Raw genomic sequence first — 19570 nt, 5'->3', positions numbered from 1 at the left:
CATCAGGTGGCTGAAGTATTGGAGTTTCAGCTTCAGCAGCAGTCCTCCCAATGAATATTCAGGGTTGATTTCCTTTAGGATGGACTGGTTTGATCTCCTTGCAGTCCAAGGGACTCTCAAGAGCCTTCTCCAGCAGCACAGATCACATGGATCACAGCCGTGTCTTCTGTGGGTGGGAAGACGCAAGTGTAGGCACCCATTTAATTCATTCCTTTCATGCGCCTCTCAGCTGTCTGGGGCCGAATCCTGCTTCTTGATTGTTCATACCCTTAGTGTTTACCGTATGTGTGTGTGTTAGTCACTCAGTCGTGTCCAACTCTTTGCGACCCCACGAACTGTAGCCCACCAGGCTCCTCTATCCATGGAATTCTCCAGGCAAGAATACTGGAGTGGGATGCCATTCCCTTCTCCAGGGAATGTTTACCATAACAGGTGGAAAATGTGACGGATGGCTGCCTCCTATGCTTTCTTGGCATCCCCCCAAGCCCCTCAGCATACTTAGCCAATGGCTGGTGCATAGCTGGTATGGTTTTCCTGGGCTCAGAAATTTACATTTGAAAGGCTGATGTTTACACATACAGCAGAAAATATTTCATTTCAAAGTAAGACGCATTTATTATATTTAAACATTAATTAAAAAATGATACGCCAAAAAATTATTACCTGTTACCTTTTTTTCCCCCAAAACTTAAAATTTTGTTGTGGTAAAATATAGCAGGTGAAGTGAAAGTTGTTCGGTTGTGTCTGACTCTTTGTGACCCCATGGACTACACAGTCCATGGAATACTCCAGGCCAGAGGGTGGCCTTTCCCTTGTCCAGGGGATCTTCCCAACCCAGGGATCGAACCTGGGTCTTCTGCATTGCAGGCGGATTCTTTTCCAGCTGAGCCACAAGGGAAGCCCAAAAGACAGCAAGATATGATTTTAACTATGTTCAAGGATATCATTTGTGCAGTGTCATTAAATACAGTCACCCCCACATTCCAACTCCTAAAGGCTTAGATACGGAAACTCTGTGCTTCCCACTAAACTGTGACTCCCCAGCCCTCTTCCCTCCGGCTCCTAACCATCATTCTACTTCTGTCTTTATCAATTTCGCTCTCCCAAGTACCTCATGGAAGAGCAATCATGTGGCACCTGTCCTTTTGTGATTGGCTCATTTCATTTAGCATTGTTGACTAAAATAAATGTAAAACGTTGTGAGTTGAGAGTTGTGAGGAAGTTTTATTTGGGGCAAAGTGAAGAAATTTTATTTGGGGCAAAATGAGAACTATAGCCTGGGAGACAGCATTTCAGATAGCTCTAAGAAACTGCTCCACAGTGGTGGAGGGAAGGTCAGTACATATGTGATTTTGCTGAAGGGGGTGTGCGTGCACTGAAGCATGTGTTTTTTTGTGTGGAAGGTTTCTGGTAGTTTTGTGAGGGTGATTGCTAGTCGCGAGGAGCAGACATCTCCGTGAAGGATTTTAGTGCTTTTCTAGATAGGAAGAGATACAAGAATTGGGCTCATAAAATCAGCTCCTGAAAATACGTAGCTATCTGAAGACCTGTCCTGGCAGTTTTTCCCAGAGCACAGAGTGCTTCATTTCTGCTCTCTACCCTGAACTCCTTTTCAGGGGGTTTTGATGGTCAGTAGCTATGCAGCTCATGATTTAGTGCTTGTAGAGGTACAAGGCAAGTGCCGTCATGTAGTTGACATGTTAATGTCCTGAGGCTTCTTCCATGTTAAGCCAGGTGCCGGAATTTCCTTCCAGTCTGAGGCTGAATAATATCCCATTATCTGTGTAGACCAGATTTTGATTATCCCTTCATCTGTCAGTGGGCACGTTGGTTATTTCTCCCGTTTCGCTGCTGTCAGTGTGGGTGAGCAAGTATCTGTTTGAGTCCCTGCTTGCAGTTCCTGTGAGTGTATACCCCGAAATGGAACTGTTAAGGTCGTATGGTCATTCTGTCTTTAATTTTTTTGTAGTCATGGCAGCTGAGTCATTTTGCATTCACGTCGGCAGTGTACAAAGCTGTTTCTCTACGTCTTCACCAGTACTTCTCGTTTTCTGTTTTGTTCTGGGGATAGGTCTGTTTTTTGTTTGTTTTGTTTTCGATAAGCGTGCAGTGAGTGTGTACACCACAGTGTAACCTGTGGTTTTAATTTGTATTTCCCTGATGGTGAGTGATGCTGAGCATCTTTCCATGTGTTTAGATATGGCCTCTTTGGAGAAATGTCCTGGTGAAACCTACATGATGCTGAATAGGAAATGTTCTGAGGGCCAGAGTTTTCTCCACTGTTCCTCTGTGGAGCCATCGCCTCTCCCAGTGCCTTTCTAGTTAGACAAGAGAACGGGTAACCTCTTTTTGGAATAGTCTCCCGGCCATCTGGTGCCTGCTCGCTTCCAAGGGATGGGCATGTTGAGGGCGTAGGAGCGTGACTACCTGCAGATGGGCGTCAAGCCCAGCCTTGCCTGGGAGCCAAGTTCTTGCACAGGGGCTGTTGCCACTTCTTCACCTGCTGTTTTCACTCAGGAGTGCTGTGGCGACTGGAATTTGTTCAGTCCTCCTTCCCAGGCCGCTTCATGCTTAGGCGATTTGTTAATGGAAACACTGTTTGTGTAGTTTGGAGTCTGTGTGTATGGTTCCAACTTGCGTGTTAGTTGTGGTTGGGGTAGGTTTCTCGTAAAGAGCGAGACTGCGTGATGTTCGGTCCTTAGGAGTCAGCCTCATCACAGACATGAGCAGGGGTTGGCAAACTACTTCTGCAGACAGTCAGATACTAATAAGTATTCTACATATTTGAAGACCATGAGGTCCCTCTTGGGACAACTCAGTTCAGCTGTCGTAGCAGGGAAGTCCACATCGAAGATACGTTACGGAGTGTTTATGGCTGTGTCCAGCACAACCTCCTTTAGGAAGACAGCTGGCCATATTTGGCCCACAGATGGGAGCTTTGCAGACCTTGGATAAAGAGTTTCACATCACACCATCTCTAATCTGACTGCCTCCTTTGTTTTAACACAGGCAGATATCCAAGTGGAACAGAACCGGCAACACTTTTATGAACTGTCTCTTGAATATGTGTGTAAGCTTCAGGAAATCCAAGAAAGGAAGAAGTTTGAGTTTGTGGAACCCGTAAGTATAAACAGCAAGCTTCTCTGTGAGTCAAATGTCGTGATAGAGAATAGGAGTCTGTTTCTTTCAAGGTCTTATTTACGGTTGCTACAGGCCGTGATGCATAAGCACGAGAAGATGTCGTAAACTGTACACAGCGTGCCCAGGTCACTGTGGAGTCAAAATCCCACCACTGAGTAGCGGTTCTTGGCCTTACTGTGCAGCAGTGGAATGAGGATTATCCCTTTTGCTGCATGGCCGCAAGGACCCTGCAGTCAGGTGCAACTTCTCCCATCCTAGTTGTGACTCCGCCCTTAGCAAGAATTCCCATGAAGTTACTGGAATATGAGTGAGCGTGGGGGTGTTTATGGGATAATCTTTATTCTACCTAAATTTGTTTCTAAGGCAAGTGCATCCATCCAAACCTTGGTACTTTGAACAATGACCGGTAACAAGTTATTTCTAATACAATTCACGCTACTTACACAATAGCTCAGTTGGTAAAGAATCTGCCTGCAGTGCAGAAGACCCCACTTCAATTCCTGGGTCGGGAAGAGCCCCTGGAGAAGGGATAGGCTACCCAGTCAGTGTTCTTGGGCTTCCCGTGTGGCTCAGCTGGTAAAGAATCTGCCTGCAATTCAGGAGACCCCAGTTCAATTCCTGGGTTGGGAAGATCCCCTGGAGCTACCCACAGTATTCTGGCCTGGAGAATTACATGGACTGTATAGTCCACGGGGTCACAGAGAATCAGACATGACTGAGTGACTTTCACTTTCACGCAACCTAAATTAAGAACGAGTATGCAGAACATTTGAAACTACTTTGTGAGTTACTCTGACATTCTTTACACTTATTTTAGAAACACGTGGTTTTCACTGGTGCTTATGTAGGTGTACTCTGAGAGCTTCACTTATTTTTATGTTAATATATCTATGAATATATATCTTCTGAATCAGAACAAAGGATATTTCATACTGTGGGTTTTAGCAAAAAAAAACAAAAAACAGATATACACTGAGATCCATGATTCTCAAGTCACTTTAATTTTAATATAGTCTATATTGCATGTGATTAAAATAAAAAAGCTTTACTGAGGTATAATTCACATGCCATACAGTTTAACTATTGTATGTACGATGTTGAGAAACAAACTGAAGAACCAAGTAATTGTTAATGAAAAATGAGCATTGGTGGAAGCTATGTTCCAGTGGAGTAATGGAATTACCCTAAGTTAAAGAGAAAACCTCCTTCAAGCTTTCTTCTTATGAGAAATCATAATAATGGCCTACTTTTTTTTTTTTTTTTTGGTTAACATTTACAGTGCTCTGCCATTGTTTAGGTCATTCTAAGCACTTTTCTGTGATCGTGTGTGGATTCCACACAGTACTCTATTAAGGAGATATTTTAATTATGCCACTTAGCAAATGTAGACATCGAAGTAGAAAAATGTCAGCAATTGGCCCCAGTGGGGAATTGACCTCTGCTGGCCACTGGACGTCAGAGTCCCAAATTCCTCAGCACTACATGATGTGACATTCTGAAGACGGTGGATCCCGGGATTTCCTGAGCTCTCACCTCTAATCATTCTCACTGTAGATTTGCTCACACGTGGAGCAGAGGCAGCTGCCCTCTGGTCAAGAGGGTCGGGGGTTTGTAGGAAGCTCGGGGTTTGATGACTGCCCTGCCTTTGCACTCTCTGCCTCAGTCATGGAGCATCTTTGTCAACAACAGAGAGGGTGCCCTACACTGGGTGCCCTTTGAAAGAGCTTTTGACTCTGATCTGTATTTCACTTTCCTTATAGGTTCTATTGGCCTGTAGGGAAGAGGTTTCATTTTAAATGAGTATAGGGATTCTCTTGATTAAAAAGGACAAATGAGGGCTTTCCCGATGGCTCAGTGCTCAAGAATCCACCTGCCAATGCAGGAGACATGGGTTTGATCTCTGGAATGGGAAGATGCTACATGCCGTGGAGCAGTGAAGCCCGGGGGCCACAACCATTGAGCCTGTGCCCCAGAGCCTGGGGTCCGCAACTACTGAGCCCACGTGCTGCCAGTACTGAAGCCCGTGCACCCTAGAGCCTGTGCCCCACAACCAGAGAGTGGCCCACGCTCATCGCAACCAGAGAAAAGCCCACACAGCAACAAAGAACCAGTATGGCCAGACATAAATAAAGATCTCTTTTTTTTTTTAAAGAAAAAGGACAAAGGGGTGATGTAGAATTCCATTTCTTCTTACAGCATACTATAAAAGCTATCTAAATAGCTCTGCTATTGAGGGAGAAATCGCAGATCCTTCATTCTTTTTTTATAGGGAACAATTAATGAACAAAATGCAGTTAGATTTAGTTGAATTCTAGTGACTTGCTTTGAATTATTTTCCATTGATAGAATCATAATGAGATGTGGGGAGACATGTGGCCGTTTTATTTTTTCCCCTGAGGGTTTGTGTGTGTGTGTGTGTGTGCGCGCTAATGTTGTCTTTTCTCCTTTGTTTTAGATGCTGTCATTTTTTCAGGGAATGTTTACTTTCTATCATCAGGGCCATGAACTTGCCAAAGACTTCAATCACTACAAAATGGAACTACAGATCAACATTCAGAATGTAAGGAAACGAAAGCTCTCGCTTTAAAAAAAAGACGTTTGAGAGGTGTAGTTGTGATTTCTTTGGTGTATGAAAAGCCTTAGGAGCAGGCTGAGCTGTTGGTGCTGGGAAACCGAGGCTACGCTGCCACCTTCTGGTCAGTTCTTAGTATAACAGCTGCTCGCCCGCTAATGGAGGCTCAGGACACTGCCACCTAGCGGCTGCTTTTTTAAAAGACGAATTCATTTTCCATAATTAATTTTCCTCTCTTATTTTCCAAAAAGTCATGAAGTATGTTGTTATAATAAAATCTCACATAATTTGCCTAATTCCCTCCCCAATTTTCTTGAGATATAATTGACACACAGCACTGTATAAGCGGTACAGCTTAACAACTTACTAATTGCAAGATTATTTCCACTTTAGTTAACATCAGTCACCTCCTGTAGTTAAATTTTTTCTTTTTTACCTTGTGACGATAACGTTGAATGCCTACTCTCTTAGCAACTTTGAAACATGCCGTATAGTGATGTGACCTAGTCATTCTACATTTTGTAAGATGGTTCTAAGGATAACTTTTTCGTGTAATTCTAAGTTTGATCTGTATGAAAGACAAAACCGTCCTCCAGGTCTGATTTAAGGCATTTCAGTTGTAATCTAAATTTCTTCTGTTCCCTGTATGACTTATTTGACTTTTATTCCCACATAGGCTCTCAGTTCCAGTGGAATTTCTTTCCTGTGTTTTGTGCGTCTTCACTAATATATTGGTGTTCATAGTTGCTGTTGGTCCTTTATTTTCCTGGAAGAGCTATACTGTCTGTTAGGTCTTGAAGAGAGATTTTTTAAAGAACCTAATCTGTTAAATGGGTTTCCCAGGTGGCACCAGTGGTAAGGACCCTGCCTGCCAGTGCAGGAGGCTTAAGAGACTTGGATTTGATCTCTGGGTCAGGAACATCCCCTGGAGGAGGGCGTGGCCACTCACTCAGTATTCTTGCCTGGAGAATCACATGGACAGAGGAGTTTGGTGGGCTACAGTTCACAGGGTTGCAAAGAGCTGGACACGATTGAAATGACTTAGCACAGCACAACATAATCTTTTAAACAGTATATAGTATGTGGTTTTGATCAGAAGGTGGTACATATTTTTCATTTCAAAACTTTAGTTGATTTGGGAAGTTGGAAGTCTCTTCCTTGAAAAGCTATTCAAGTTATGTTTAGTATAATGTCAAATGTTGTTGAGAGTATAGTGAGTGAGTTTTGGGACAAACTCCTAGTGCATCCTGAAAGACATACCAGGAGAAAGATGGGAATCTCTGTACTGTTCTTATAATCTTAGAAATTGAGAATGAGGGGTTTTTGTGTAGATCTTGTTTCTAAGTTATTTTGGTATAGTTCCCTACACTTGGGAATACAGATAATGAAATCTCTCATGTTTTGTAATTCATGTGTCAGTTTGTATTTGAAGATCGTACATTCTGCTGAGTCATATGACTAAGAGTCGATTCCTCCCTTCACCCCCACCACTCCACCCCCACCCCAATATCAGTGACATAACATAACACAGTTTAAAAATATGTCCCCGTGTCTGTGTGTGGGTTAGTCCTAACTTCAAAGCTGCCTCTGTCGGTAGAACACTTAGTCTAACGACGCTGGGATGTATCAGAAGACTTCTGCAGACCGCGGAATACAGTGTTGTGAAAAGCGTGTTCCATAGTTAGTTTAGAAGATGAGGTGATTATCTTGATTTTTTTGTTTGCTTTTTCTCCACTACCTGACTGTGTAACTGTGTCTGTAGCTCACCTGTCAAGGGCAGGGCTGGTCTGGATGAGAACCTTCAGGCAGAACTAACCCGTCATTTGTGTAAAATGAGGAGGCAGGCCCCCTTATTCCAGAATGAAGAATTTCAAGGCGGCCACGGTAGAGCATTAAATCCAGCGCCCAGCCACCTGCGTGCGGGCCTGGGTGACAGCTCAGGCACCTGCCTGAGGAACCGCCGGCCCTCCGGGTCTGGGGCGAGGTGTGGGGACATGTCGGCCTCTCCTGGGGGCTCTGGAGGAGCCGTCCCTGCAGTGCTCGCTTGTGTGGACCCCCGGGGTCAGGGGGCTATAGTTAGCTTGTTGCTGTGTAGGTGCTAAGCAGTGTCTGACTCTTTTGCGACCCCATGGCCTACTTTACACACCCCACAATAGTTGGAGAGAGAGTCAGGATTTCAGTGGGATTGAACAGTACTCAGACATGAACCACTGTAAGCAGAGCTTGAAGACAGGCTGCCCGTTGAAATGGTTCACCTGGCTTGTAGCCTTAGTCTATTTAGCACTTAGTGCACATACTTGGTAACCTTAATTTCCCACAAAGAAATGGGCAGAGAATAAGTTACTGGGAAGAAGCCTTTTCCTGTGTCCCCGGAGCGTCAGGATCGTCCTCAGCCAGCTGCCCGAGAGCCCCACCGTCCCTGTGTGTGCTCCTCTGCCTTCTGTTCAGGCTCTTCCCCAGGGCCGCTCTGCCTCCGCCTCACCTTCAGCATGGGGACACCTGACCCCGGGAGCCGCCGTGCTCTGCACTTGTGCTTCTAGCTCATTCTTTTCCCTTCAGCAAGACCAGCGCCCGGGAAATGCATGCCACGCACTCCGCCTCACCTGCGGCACCTCAGTAAGGTGCTGTTCTTAGCCAGCTGTCCCATCCCCTGATGATGCCAGCTTACGGTGTACTGGAGACCACACAGTACAAAAGTCCCAGCTGGGCAAGGGCAGAGGACGGTGGGCAGCACCAGGGAGTGGCACTGGCCGTACACGCCGCCATGTGGAAAATAGGTGGCTGGTGGGAAGCGCTTACATCACATGAAAGCCCAGCCTGGTGCCCTGTGACTGGAGGAGTGGGCTGGGGGCACAGGGCAGGGAGGCTCCAGAGGGAGGGGATTCATACGTGGTTATGACGGATGCTGAAGCTGAAACTCCCGTACTTTGGCCACCCCATGCGAAGAGCTGACTCATTGGAAAAGACCCTGATGCTGGGAGGGATTGGGGGCAGGAGGAGAAGGGGACGACAGAGGATGAGATGGCTGGATGGCATCACTGACTCAATGGACGTGAGTTTGAGTGAACTCCGGGAGTTGGTGATGGACAGGGAGGCCTGGTGTGCTGCAATTCATGGGGTCGCAAAGAGTCGGATGCGACTGAGCGACTGAACTGATGATTGATCCACCTTGTACGACAGAAACCAACGCAGGAATGTAAAGCAGTTATCCTCCAATTAAAAAATAATCCCAGCTGTGTGTTACTCTTTTTGTTTGTTTTTTTAAGAATCTATTTTTAAAATTTATTTTAATTGGCGGCTAATTACTTTACAATATTGTGGTGGTTTTTGCCATACATTCGCATGAATCAGCCATGGGTGTACATGTGTCCCCCATCCTGACCCTCCCTCCCAAGAATCTGCGTTTTGGCTGCTCTGACTTCACTGCGCATACACTTTCTCTGCTTGCTGATCGTGGCCTTCCCTTTGCAGTGATTCCTCTCGCTGTGGGTCCCGGGCTCTGGAACTCAGGCTCTGGAGTGTTGGCGCACAGGCTTAGTTGTCCCGTGGCAGGTGGGATCTTCACGGACCAGGAGTTGAACCCATGTCCCCTGCACTGGTAGGCAGATTCTTCTCCGCCTGTACCACCAGGGAAGTCCCTGTTTGGTTTTAATCGATATATGAGCTGTGCTCAGTCACTCAGTCGAGTTTGACTCTTTGCGACCCCGTGAACTGCAGCCCGCCAGGCTCCTGTGTCCATGGGATTTTCCAGGCAAGGACACTGGAGTGAGTTGCCCTTTTCCTTCTCTTGATGTATAGCGGATTTAAAATGTAGTGTTAGTTTCCTGTGTCCAGCAAAGTGATTCGTACATAGATACAGGTACATTCTTGTTCAGATTCTTTTCCTTTATACATTATTGCACGACATTGAATATAGTTCCTCACGCTGTACAGTAGGTCCCTGTTGTTCGCCGGTTTCATGTGTGCGTGTTAAGTCGTTTCAGTCGTGTCTTACAAAACCCATGGAGTGAAGCCCGCCAGGCTCCTCTGTCCCTGGAATTCCCCGGGCAAGAATACTGGAGTGGGTTGCCATGCCATCCTCAGCGGATCTTCCTGACCCAGGGATCAAACCCACATCTCCTGCAGTGGCAGGCGGGTTCTTTACCGATAGTGCCACCTGGGAAGCCCTTTATGCATCAGATCAGATCAGTTCAGTTGCTCAGTCGTGTCCGACTCTTTGCGACCCCATGAATCGCAGCACGCCAGGCCTCCCTGTCCATCACCAACTCCCGGAGTTCACTCAGACTCATGTCCATCGAGTCAGTGATGCCATCCAGCCATTTCATCCTCTGTCGTCCCCTTCTCCTCCTGCCCCCAATCCCTCCCAGCATCAGAGTCTTTTCCAATAGAGATGTGTATCTGTTAATCCCAAATTCCTAATTCATCCCTCCCCACTTCCTCTTTGGTAAGCATAAGTTTCTTTTCTATGTCTGTGAGTCAGTTTATAAGTAAGTTCATTGTATTATACTTCACGATTCCACATTTAGGTGATAAGATGACAGTTGTCTTTCTCTGATTTACTTATACTGTGTGTGTTTATGTGTTGAAGGAAACGTACCCAGGTGTTGACACCAAATCTTAGAGTTAACTATCTCTGTTCTATAATGTTAGAGATAATTTTGGTCAACTTTTAGGTATTTCCCTGTAGTAAAAAATGGAAAAACAGTTTTATAATTTAAAAAAAAAGGAAAAGTTACTTAAAAGTAGAACAACCTGGTTTTCCCCACCTAGTTTCACCTTTTCTGTAGTAAAAATGGTTAGACCTTTTTTTGAGAGAGACTAGTCTTTTTCCATGTCCCATAATCTAGAGTAATTGATGGGCAGCAAAAAAGAGCAAGATGGCTTTTAAAAATTACATTTTTTTCCAGAAGAATGTAAATTGCGTCAAAATTAAAGGATATTTTAAAAAATTAATTAAAAACATTTTATGATCTCTATCCCCGGAGAGACTGAAATAGAATTCTTCTGGAAGAAGTAGAACTGGAGAAATTTTAGGGTTCTGGAGTCCCTAGAAGATACTAAGAGCAGTTAGTAAAAATTTATGGATACACACACATGTGTTTGTTACAGTTTTGAGAGAAGAGTAGAACACCAAAATAAATTCTGTGACAAAAAGAGAGAGAGGTCGGAAGTGGTTATGAGAAACACGGACGTGATGGTTTCCGAGGGGGAGCCCGTCTGTGGTCACTTTGTAATCCTGTTTGCCCCTCTTCTCGCCTCCAGACAGCGCTGTTCGTGCCCTCTCTCTGTTATAGTGTCATGATTAGCTTTTATAATCCCCCCCCCAAAAAAAATTAAAAATGTACTTTCTCTTTCACTCAGATGTAAAGTAATACAATTGTAGTTTTATATTGAAGAATCTCTTCTTTCCTTTGTTAGAGACTGATTGTCACTATTGAGAGGCTTAATTGCAATGAAAATAATAATAACACTTATTTTGTTACCACATGCCATGTGTTACCAAGTGCAATTTGTTTACAATACAAATGTGTCATAACATTTAGTCTTCAGAAATGTCCTGTGATGTAGATTTTAAAATTCCTACTTGGGCAAGTGAGGAAAGGAGGAAAGACAACTTCCTCAAGTCATACTGCTTTAAGGCCGAGTGGCATTGGGACTTGGGCAGGCTTATCCAGGGCCCAAGGTCACTGATTTCAGACTTAATGTTGGGCTAGAAATAGGTTCACTCATGGAACATCTGGGTCAGTAAATACAGGAGTTGGTGGACATCCTGCCCTGGCCATTGGGCTTCCTTGGACCTTAATGGTTTCTGGCTGACATAGGCTTCCCTTTAATGGTAAGAGCTCAGACTTGGGTACGGGTGGGAAGCCTCAGCTCATGCCTGCCTCTCAGCAGTTCTAACCTGCATTCCCCTCGTCCCCGTGGAAGCTGTCCTTCAGGTGTTTAGACTTGATCACCTGTTGGCCTGGCTTCCATCGCATGCCCCTTCTTACCTGGCCATCTGCCCCTTCATAAGGCTCTTGAGGGGGTGAATTGGGGATGCGGTGAGGGGTATGTGTGGAGAGCCCTGCCCCTTCTTTTCTGTTTAACTGTTTGGGGAGGTTGCTAAGGCAGGCTCAGGGGACCTACCCCTCATGTTTTACAGCTCCTTCATGAAACCCTCCTCGTATTTTTAATTATCCTCTGTCTTCTTTTGCTCTCTGGATGAGGTCATAGGGCCAGGATGAGAAAGCTTGAATGAAAAATGGCAATCTGAACTTGAAATCGGCCTTTGCTATCTGCCTGTGTGTGCTTTGTGCGTGGTCAGTCACGTCTGATTCTTTTGCGACCCCAAGGGCTGTACCCCACCAGGCTCAGAGCTCTGTCCGTGGGATTTCCCAGGCGAGAATACTGGAGTGGGTTGCCATCCCCTCCTCCAGGGGATCTTCCCGACCCAGGGATTGAACCCGAGTTTCCTGTATCTCCTGCATTGGCAGGCAGATTCTTTACCTCTAGTGCCATCTGGGAAACCTTGCTGTCTGCCTGTTAAGCTTTATTTCTGGGTCAGACTTGCTGTGAGCAGTGCCTTCTCTCCCCTCCCCGCCAGTTTTGTAAATACTCTGATGTATTTGAATTCCTGCTCAGTCCCCGCTTTGAATCCTCCTCCCCCCAACAGGTAATGTAATAATATATTTATTATGAGACTTAAGACTCACCAGTTTTGAAGTGTGTGTGTGTGTGTGTGTGTGTGTGTGTGTTTAACCAAAGCATGCAAGGAAAGGAAATACAGCAATGGTGTTTTATAAGATTAGAGATGCTAGACTCTGTCATAGGTTATCGTGAGGATTAAAGCACTGTAAACTGATTTCGCAGCCTACTGTGCTATAGTTCACGGGGCCGCAAAGCGTCGGAAACGACTTAGAACTGAATGACCAAAATCTCAGTGTAAACCTTCTCATGTGACCTAGTAATATTTATAGTCTAACATTGTTATTATTCGATGATCTCTTCCTGTACACCTGGAATTTAGAACCAGAAATTGCTGGATTCCAGGCACTGTTCTCTTGCTGTTGCTAAGTTGTGTCCAGCTCTTTTGCAACCCCATGGACCATAGCCCACCAGGCTGCTCTGTCCATGGGATTTCCTAGGCTAGAGCACTGGAGTGGGTTGCCACTTCCTTCTCCAGGGGATCTTCCTGACCCAGGAATTGAACCCACATCTCCTGTTTTGCCAGGTGGGTTCTTTCCCATTGAACCTCCAGGGAAGCCCAGCCATTCTATTACTTGGGCTCTGATTTTTTTAAATGTAAATTCATAATTTACCTAAAATGACACATTAAAAATATAGCTAACCTTTTCCCTTCCCGGTGTAGAGTCACTGGCCTCGGAGGCAGGAGGGCAGTGAGGGTGGGAGGGTACAGAGGCAGAATGCAGAGGAGGGGCTGGAAGATTGAGAGGATTGGCTACATCGGGTGGATGTATTTGTTGAGCAAATAAGTAAATGTATCGGGAATACTGCGGAGAAGGCAATGGCAGCCCACTCCAGTACTCTTGCCTGGAAAATCCCGTGGACGGAGGAGCCTGGAAGGCTGCAGTCCATGGGGTCGCTGAGAGTCGGGCACGACTGAGCGACTTCACTTTCACTTTGCACTTTCATGAATTGGAGAAGGAAATGGCAACCCACTCCAGTGTTCTTGCCTGGAGCATCCCCATGGACAGAGGAGTCTGGTGGGCTACAGTCCCTGGGGTCGCAAAGAGCTGGACATGACTGAGCAACGGAGCATAGCACACAGGAAAATGAAACAGGAGGCGGCTAGAAGGGGTCCCTGCCGGTCAAATCTAGGACAGTTTGAGCATTAACTTAAATAATGAGAGTTTTGGATACAACTCGTTAGGTTAATAGCAGTGTGTGTGTGTGCACACACGTGTGTGCTAGCATTTGCATATATGTAGCGTGCACATACGTGTGTACATGTGTATGTGTATATATTAGACACAGAGATGGGAAGAAGTGAGAGATGGGGAGAATCTCTGTAAAGTGACAAGGTGACTAAAATTAGGGTATAATTAGCTTTAAGATGCGGCAGGAAACCCCAGAGCATAAGAAACGGGAAGGCGAGAGATGGCCACCAGCAGGTGAGTCCCACCCTCTGTGCAGCCCCGTACATTTTTAGAGTACATAAATGAATTAAAAACAACGTCTCAGCTTGTGTTTAAAATAAGCCTCTGTTAAGTTTCTCCTTTACAGTCTTCATTTATCAGACTTCCCATCCCCCTCTAAAACTGGACCACTCTAACATTTTTCTGCATTTAGAACCCTTGGTAACCCCTTTCATTGTAGGGAGGAGAGAGGAGGAATTTCAATAATAATTTTTCATCTCAGCTCCTCCACAGTTTCACATCAGCAGTTTTTCGGTATTAATACAATTAGTTTTGAGTGTAGATGAAAGAAATGTCCGGAAACTTGGTGGTGCTGACTCGGCAGGTTTGCCTGGTAATTTTGTCACTTCACCTTGCATGTCCGTTGGCAGTCTAGCCGTCTGACAGAGATATTGACATCCCGTCTCCAGGGCTTCACAAATGTGATTTGCCTCTTTAGATATCAAAGACATTATTCGTAGGTGAGATTTCTTTCCCCCCTTCTTTATTCTGTGAAGAAATGTCATTTTCAAGTGCAATTACCACAGCCTGGGAAAAATGACACTGAGTTTTAGTAGTTTGCAAAGTAGAATTAAGTTTTTTCAGATTCTGAATACTTAGATATATTGCTGGTAATGAGTCAGATTGATTGTTGCAAACGAAAGACTTCCTTTTATGGCCTATATATATATATATTTTTTTAAACCTAAGATTTAATACTATTGTGAGACGTGCAGACATGAATTCTTATGTTGAATAATGGAATTATTCTTGGTGTTAGAAATCTTCCAAGTAAATAACCTCTAGTAACCTTTGTTCCTATATGTCTGTTAACTACTTAACTAGTTTTTTTCTTTGCGCAATAATCTCAACAAAGAAGAGACAGTGGAAAGGATGGACACGTTTTGAGAAGTTGGTAGAAAAATGCTACAGATTTAATTATAGCTACCCAGAGACTTGAAAATGTACTTAAGTTCGTTTTTAAGTCCTTTTAAAACTTATACGTGTTTCTTAAATCCATTTCAGACACGGAATCGTTTTGAAGGAACAAGGTCAGAAGTGGAAGAACTTATGAACAAGATCAGACAGAATCCCAAGGACCACAAACGAGCAAGTCAGTTCACAGCGGAAGGCTACCTGTATGTGCAGGAAAAAAGTAAGAGACTCTCCCACGGTGGCGACTAACTCGTTAAAAATTATTAAAATCTCTCACTGTAATCACTCTCTGATATTTTGGGAGTAGTTTTTCCTACCAGTTTCTTTGCTGTCTGAAGGTGTAGGTTGCAGTTTGGCGGGGAAAACACATTCCTTCCCTAGGGGGAGAATGCTGAGATTAGGAACTCTGTGAGCACCCTGCTTTCCAGCCACAGCCCACCGATTCTCCGTCACACTTTGTTAAAATTTGCTTGCAAGGGAGAATGACTTGGTAACATCTGAAAGCGAGGTGGGTATTAGCTTTTTCCTCTTTTCTTCTCATCCTTATCATTAACACCAACACCCAGCCACCCACATACTCATATGCACCTGCACCCTCTCCCCAGAGCCCTGTTCTTCCGTGTTGAGGTCAAGAAGGGCAAACGTCTCTCCTGCTTTCACGTCACTTCTTGTGTGCTTTTTCTGAGATCGTTTTTTGTCCTTGTTAAAATTACCAGGGCAATTGCATATGACTATGAAAAAAAAATTCTGGATGACATGCTAACTTACCTCCCTGGATTTTCAGCATTGTTTTTCTCTTAGTGAACGTGCAGTGTGTGAGTCAGTCAGTCAGTTCAGTCGCTCAGTTGTGTCCGACTCTTTGCGACCCCATGAATTGCAGCACGCCAGGCCTCCCTGTTCATCACCAACTCCCGGAGTTCACTCAGACTCACGTCCATCGAGTCAGTGATGCCATCCAGCCATCTCATCCTCTGTCGTCCCCTTCTCCTCCCGCCCCCAATCCCTCCCAGCATCAGAGTCTTTTCCAATGAGTCAACTCTTCGCATGAGGTGGCCAAAGTACTGGAGTTTCAGCTTTAGCATCATTCCTTCCAAAGAACACACAGGACTGATCTCCTTCAGGATGGACTGGTTGGATCTCCTTGCAGTCCAAGGGACTCTCAAGAGTCTTCCCCAACACCACAGTTCAAAAGCATCAATTCTTCGGCGCTCAGCTTTCTTCACAGTCTAACTCTCACATCCATACATGACCACTGGAAAAACCATAGCCTTGACTAGATGGACCTTTGTTGGCAAAGCAATGTCTCTGCTTTTGAATATGCTATGAAGGTTGGTCATAACTTTCCTTCCAAGGAGTAAGTGTCTTCTAATTTCATGGCTGCAGTCACCATCTGCAGTGATTTTGGAGCTCCCCAAAAATAAAGTCTGACACTGTTTCCACTGTTTCCCCATCTATTTCCCATGAAGTGATGGTACCGGATGCCATGATCTTCATTTTCTGAATGTTGAGCTCTAAGCCAACTTTTTCACTCTCCTCTTTCACTTTCATCAAGAGGCTCTTTAGTTCCTCTTCACTTTCTGCCATAAGGGTGGTGTCATCTGCATATCTGAGGTTATTGCTATTTCTCCTGGCAATCTTGATTCCAGCTTGTGCTTCATCCAGCCCAGCGTTTCTCATGATGTACTCTGCATATAAGTTAAATAAGCAGGGTAACAATATACAGCCTTGACGTACTCCTTTTCCTATTTGGAACCAGTCCATTGTTCCACGTCCAGTTCTAACTGTTGCTTCCTGACCTGCATACAGGTTTCTCAAGAGGCAGGTCAGGTGGTCTGGTATTCCCATCTCTTTCAGAAATTTCCACAGTTTATTGTGATCCACACAGTCAAAGGCTTTGACATAGTCAATAAAGCAGAAATAGATGTTTTTCTGGAACTCTCTTGCTTTTTCGATGATCCAGCAGATGTTGGCAATTTGATCTCTCATTCCTCTGCCTTTTCTAAAACCAGTTTGAACATCTGGAATTTCATGGTCCACGTACTGCTGAATCCTGGCTTGGAGAATTTTGAGCATTACTTTACTAGTGTGTGGGATGAGTGCAATTGTAGAGTATCCTTATTTTGAAATTAAAGCAGCCCACGATGCCTTCAGACTTTGGACAGTGTGGTCTTACTTTAATGATGAGGCTGTTGCGGTTTACCTCCTCAGCTGTGGAGCCTGATTGCCAGTTAGGAGGAGGAGTTGTGGGCTTCCCAGGTGGTGTAGTGGTAAAGAATCCTCCTGCCAGCGCAGGAGACGGAGGAGACTAGGCTTGGATTCGTGGATCAGGAAGATCCCCTGGAGGAGGGCTTGGCAACCCACTCCAGTCTTCTTGCTGGGATAATCCAATGACCAGAAGAGCCTGGCGGGCTGCAGTGCGTGGGGCTGAAAAGTCAGCCGTGATTTGGGGACTGCACGTGCACACACAGGAGTGGTGTGTGAGAATGTTCCTGTATTTCCTGTTTCCCTCCCCTCCGCCCTTAACTGTAGTTAGGGTGCTTTAGAGTTTTCATTTGCCAAGTGTGACTCTTGCAACCGGATTCCCAAACTGACCAGTTTTGTAGCAGAGAGACTCAGGGAATAGCCGCGTGACCGGGTGTTCCTGTTACTTGCAGTGGGGAGACTGGTGGTCCTTTCTCCACTTGCCCTTCTTTAATCTGGGCTTAGTCTTAGTGTCTCATGAAGGACAGTTACTGGCATGGCACAACTGTAAATTTGTTTAATTTTTTTTAGTCTCCTCCCTCCCCCCAAAAAAACAAAACTGAGAGGCAGTTTATTTTTACAAATGTTGGTTGAATGGCAAAATCGTGTCATTTCTAAAGGTGCTGTCAGGAACAACAGCTATTGAGCTGTGTATAGAGTGAATATTTCATTAAAAATTTTTTTTACTTGAGTATATATATTTTTACTGGAGTATATACTTTTTTTTTTTTACTGGAGTAAAATATATGTGTTATTTTACAGCAAAGTGAGTCAGTTATACATATGTTTGTTTTCTTTTTCATATTCTTTTCCATTGTGATTTATCATGGGACACTGAATACGGTTCCCTGTGCTATGCAGTGAATGGGACCTTGTTTATCCACCCTATGTATTACTAGTTTGCTAATCCCAAGTTCTCAATCCTTTCCTCCCCCTCTAATTTTTTTAACCTTTTTAACAGTCAAGTGAAAAATGTCACAAGAATCTTTTTTTAGACTTATAACTGTTGGTTAACTTACTGACTTTGAGAGAGATGGGGCTGAAATTGGACTGAAAAAACCACAGTGACAGAACTCTTCACTTTTTAGCTGTGCTAAACTCTCTATCCATCTTGTTTTATTTAATGCATTAAGAACTCCTATGAATTGTGAGGTGCTGTTATCACCCCGTTTACCAGTGAGAACACAGAAGCACTGGGGGATTAACAGCGCTCCTTCGATCATGCACCTCCTCAGTGCTGGAACTGCCCGAGACGAGAGTCTGTGTTGGGCTTCCCTCGTGGCTCAGCTGGTGAAAAATCCGCCTGCATTGCGGGAGACCTGGGTTCCATCCCTGTGTTGGGAAGATGCCCTGGAGGAGCGGACGGCTATTCACTCCAGTATTCTGGCCTGGAGAATTCCATGGACAGAGGAGCCTGGCAGGCTGCAGTTCATGGAGTCGCAAAGAGTTGGACACAACTGAGCGACTTACACACACACACACACACACACACACACACACACACACACACACACGGCTGCAGTTCATGGAGTCGCAAAGAGTTGGACACGACTGAGCGACTTAAACACACACACACACGAGTCTGTGTTACACCCTCTCTGTCATATTGCCCAAAACTTGGACGGCATGAAAAGCTGTCACTAATCTCTGCGCTTAGGGCTGGTTGAGCGGGGTCCGGTGAAGTCAGGAGGGGGTGGCAGCTTAATCAGTGAAGCACCTTGATATCTGGGCAAGAGATTCTGAGGTTTGGCTTTGCCATTTGGTCTAAGCCTAAGATTTTTTTTAGATTAAAAAGACAGTAATATACGTATCGTCTCTTGAGGTATTTTTCTTGTTGAATGAAATACCTACGCAGTATTTTTATGAACCATAGAACAGAGTACACATGCTTGCTGTTGATCACACACACACACACTGAGGGTTCCCAAACTCTGGCCCAGCACTAAGGATGTTTTGAGGTGAGATTTATTGTGGTCTAGTAAGCCCTTTCATCTCCCCTCCACCCAAGGTGATGTAATTCATTTTTCCTAAAGCTAAATGCATTTCTTTTAAATGGGTCCTTCCCCCCCGCCCTCCAAGTTTGTTCTTTTTGATTTTTAGGTATAAAAATCTATATTTTTAGGCTTTATTTATATTTTCAGCTGTGATGATGTTGATCATAGGGTTGACTTTTTTTTGTTTTAATGTCCTTTCTTGATAAAAGAAAAAATTATCAAACTGAATGGGACCTCACTTTTCCTTTGCTGTGATGGAACCGTTCTAGGTCTCCTGACTTGGGACCATTTTCTTTTAAGAGCTCTGATGGTTGTAGTACTGACCAAGCAAGAGGTAAAAAGTGGTTCCAAAACTGTTCTGGTGCACATGTGGACAACTCACTCTTCTGTTCTAAACACGTCATTTAAATTTAGTTTTACTTTTGGCTGCCCTGGGTCTTTGTTGCTGCGAGCGGGCTTTCCCTACTGATGGTGAGTGGGGGCTGCTCTTCAGCTGTGGCACACAGGCTTCTGTTACAGAACGTGGACTCAGTTGCTCTGAGGCATGTGGGATCTTCGTTCCCGGGCCG

The 19570-nt window shown here is 44.8% G+C and overlaps 1 protein-coding gene across 10 annotated transcripts in view; it reads left to right on the top strand.

The window, feature by feature from the left end:
• Positions 1 to 19570, top strand: part of ARHGAP10 (Rho GTPase activating protein 10) — a 384335-nt gene that overhangs the window by 150184 nt on the left and 214581 nt on the right. For all 10 annotated transcript variants that reach the window (XM_059875959.1, XM_024977157.2, XM_024977154.2 and 7 more), the window contains 3 exon segments: positions 3010 to 3120; positions 5597 to 5701; positions 14857 to 14986. In XM_059875959.1, coding sequence (XP_059731942.1) covers positions 3010 to 3120; positions 5597 to 5701; positions 14857 to 14986 — 346 coding nt within the window.

This window comes from Bos taurus, chromosome 17, assembly GCF_002263795.3.
Source record: "Bos taurus isolate L1 Dominette 01449 registration number 42190680 breed Hereford chromosome 17, ARS-UCD2.0, whole genome shotgun sequence".
NCBI classification, from domain to species: domain Eukaryota; kingdom Metazoa; phylum Chordata; class Mammalia; order Artiodactyla; family Bovidae; genus Bos; species Bos taurus.
This window is presented reverse-complemented; position numbering and strand designations above follow the sequence as displayed.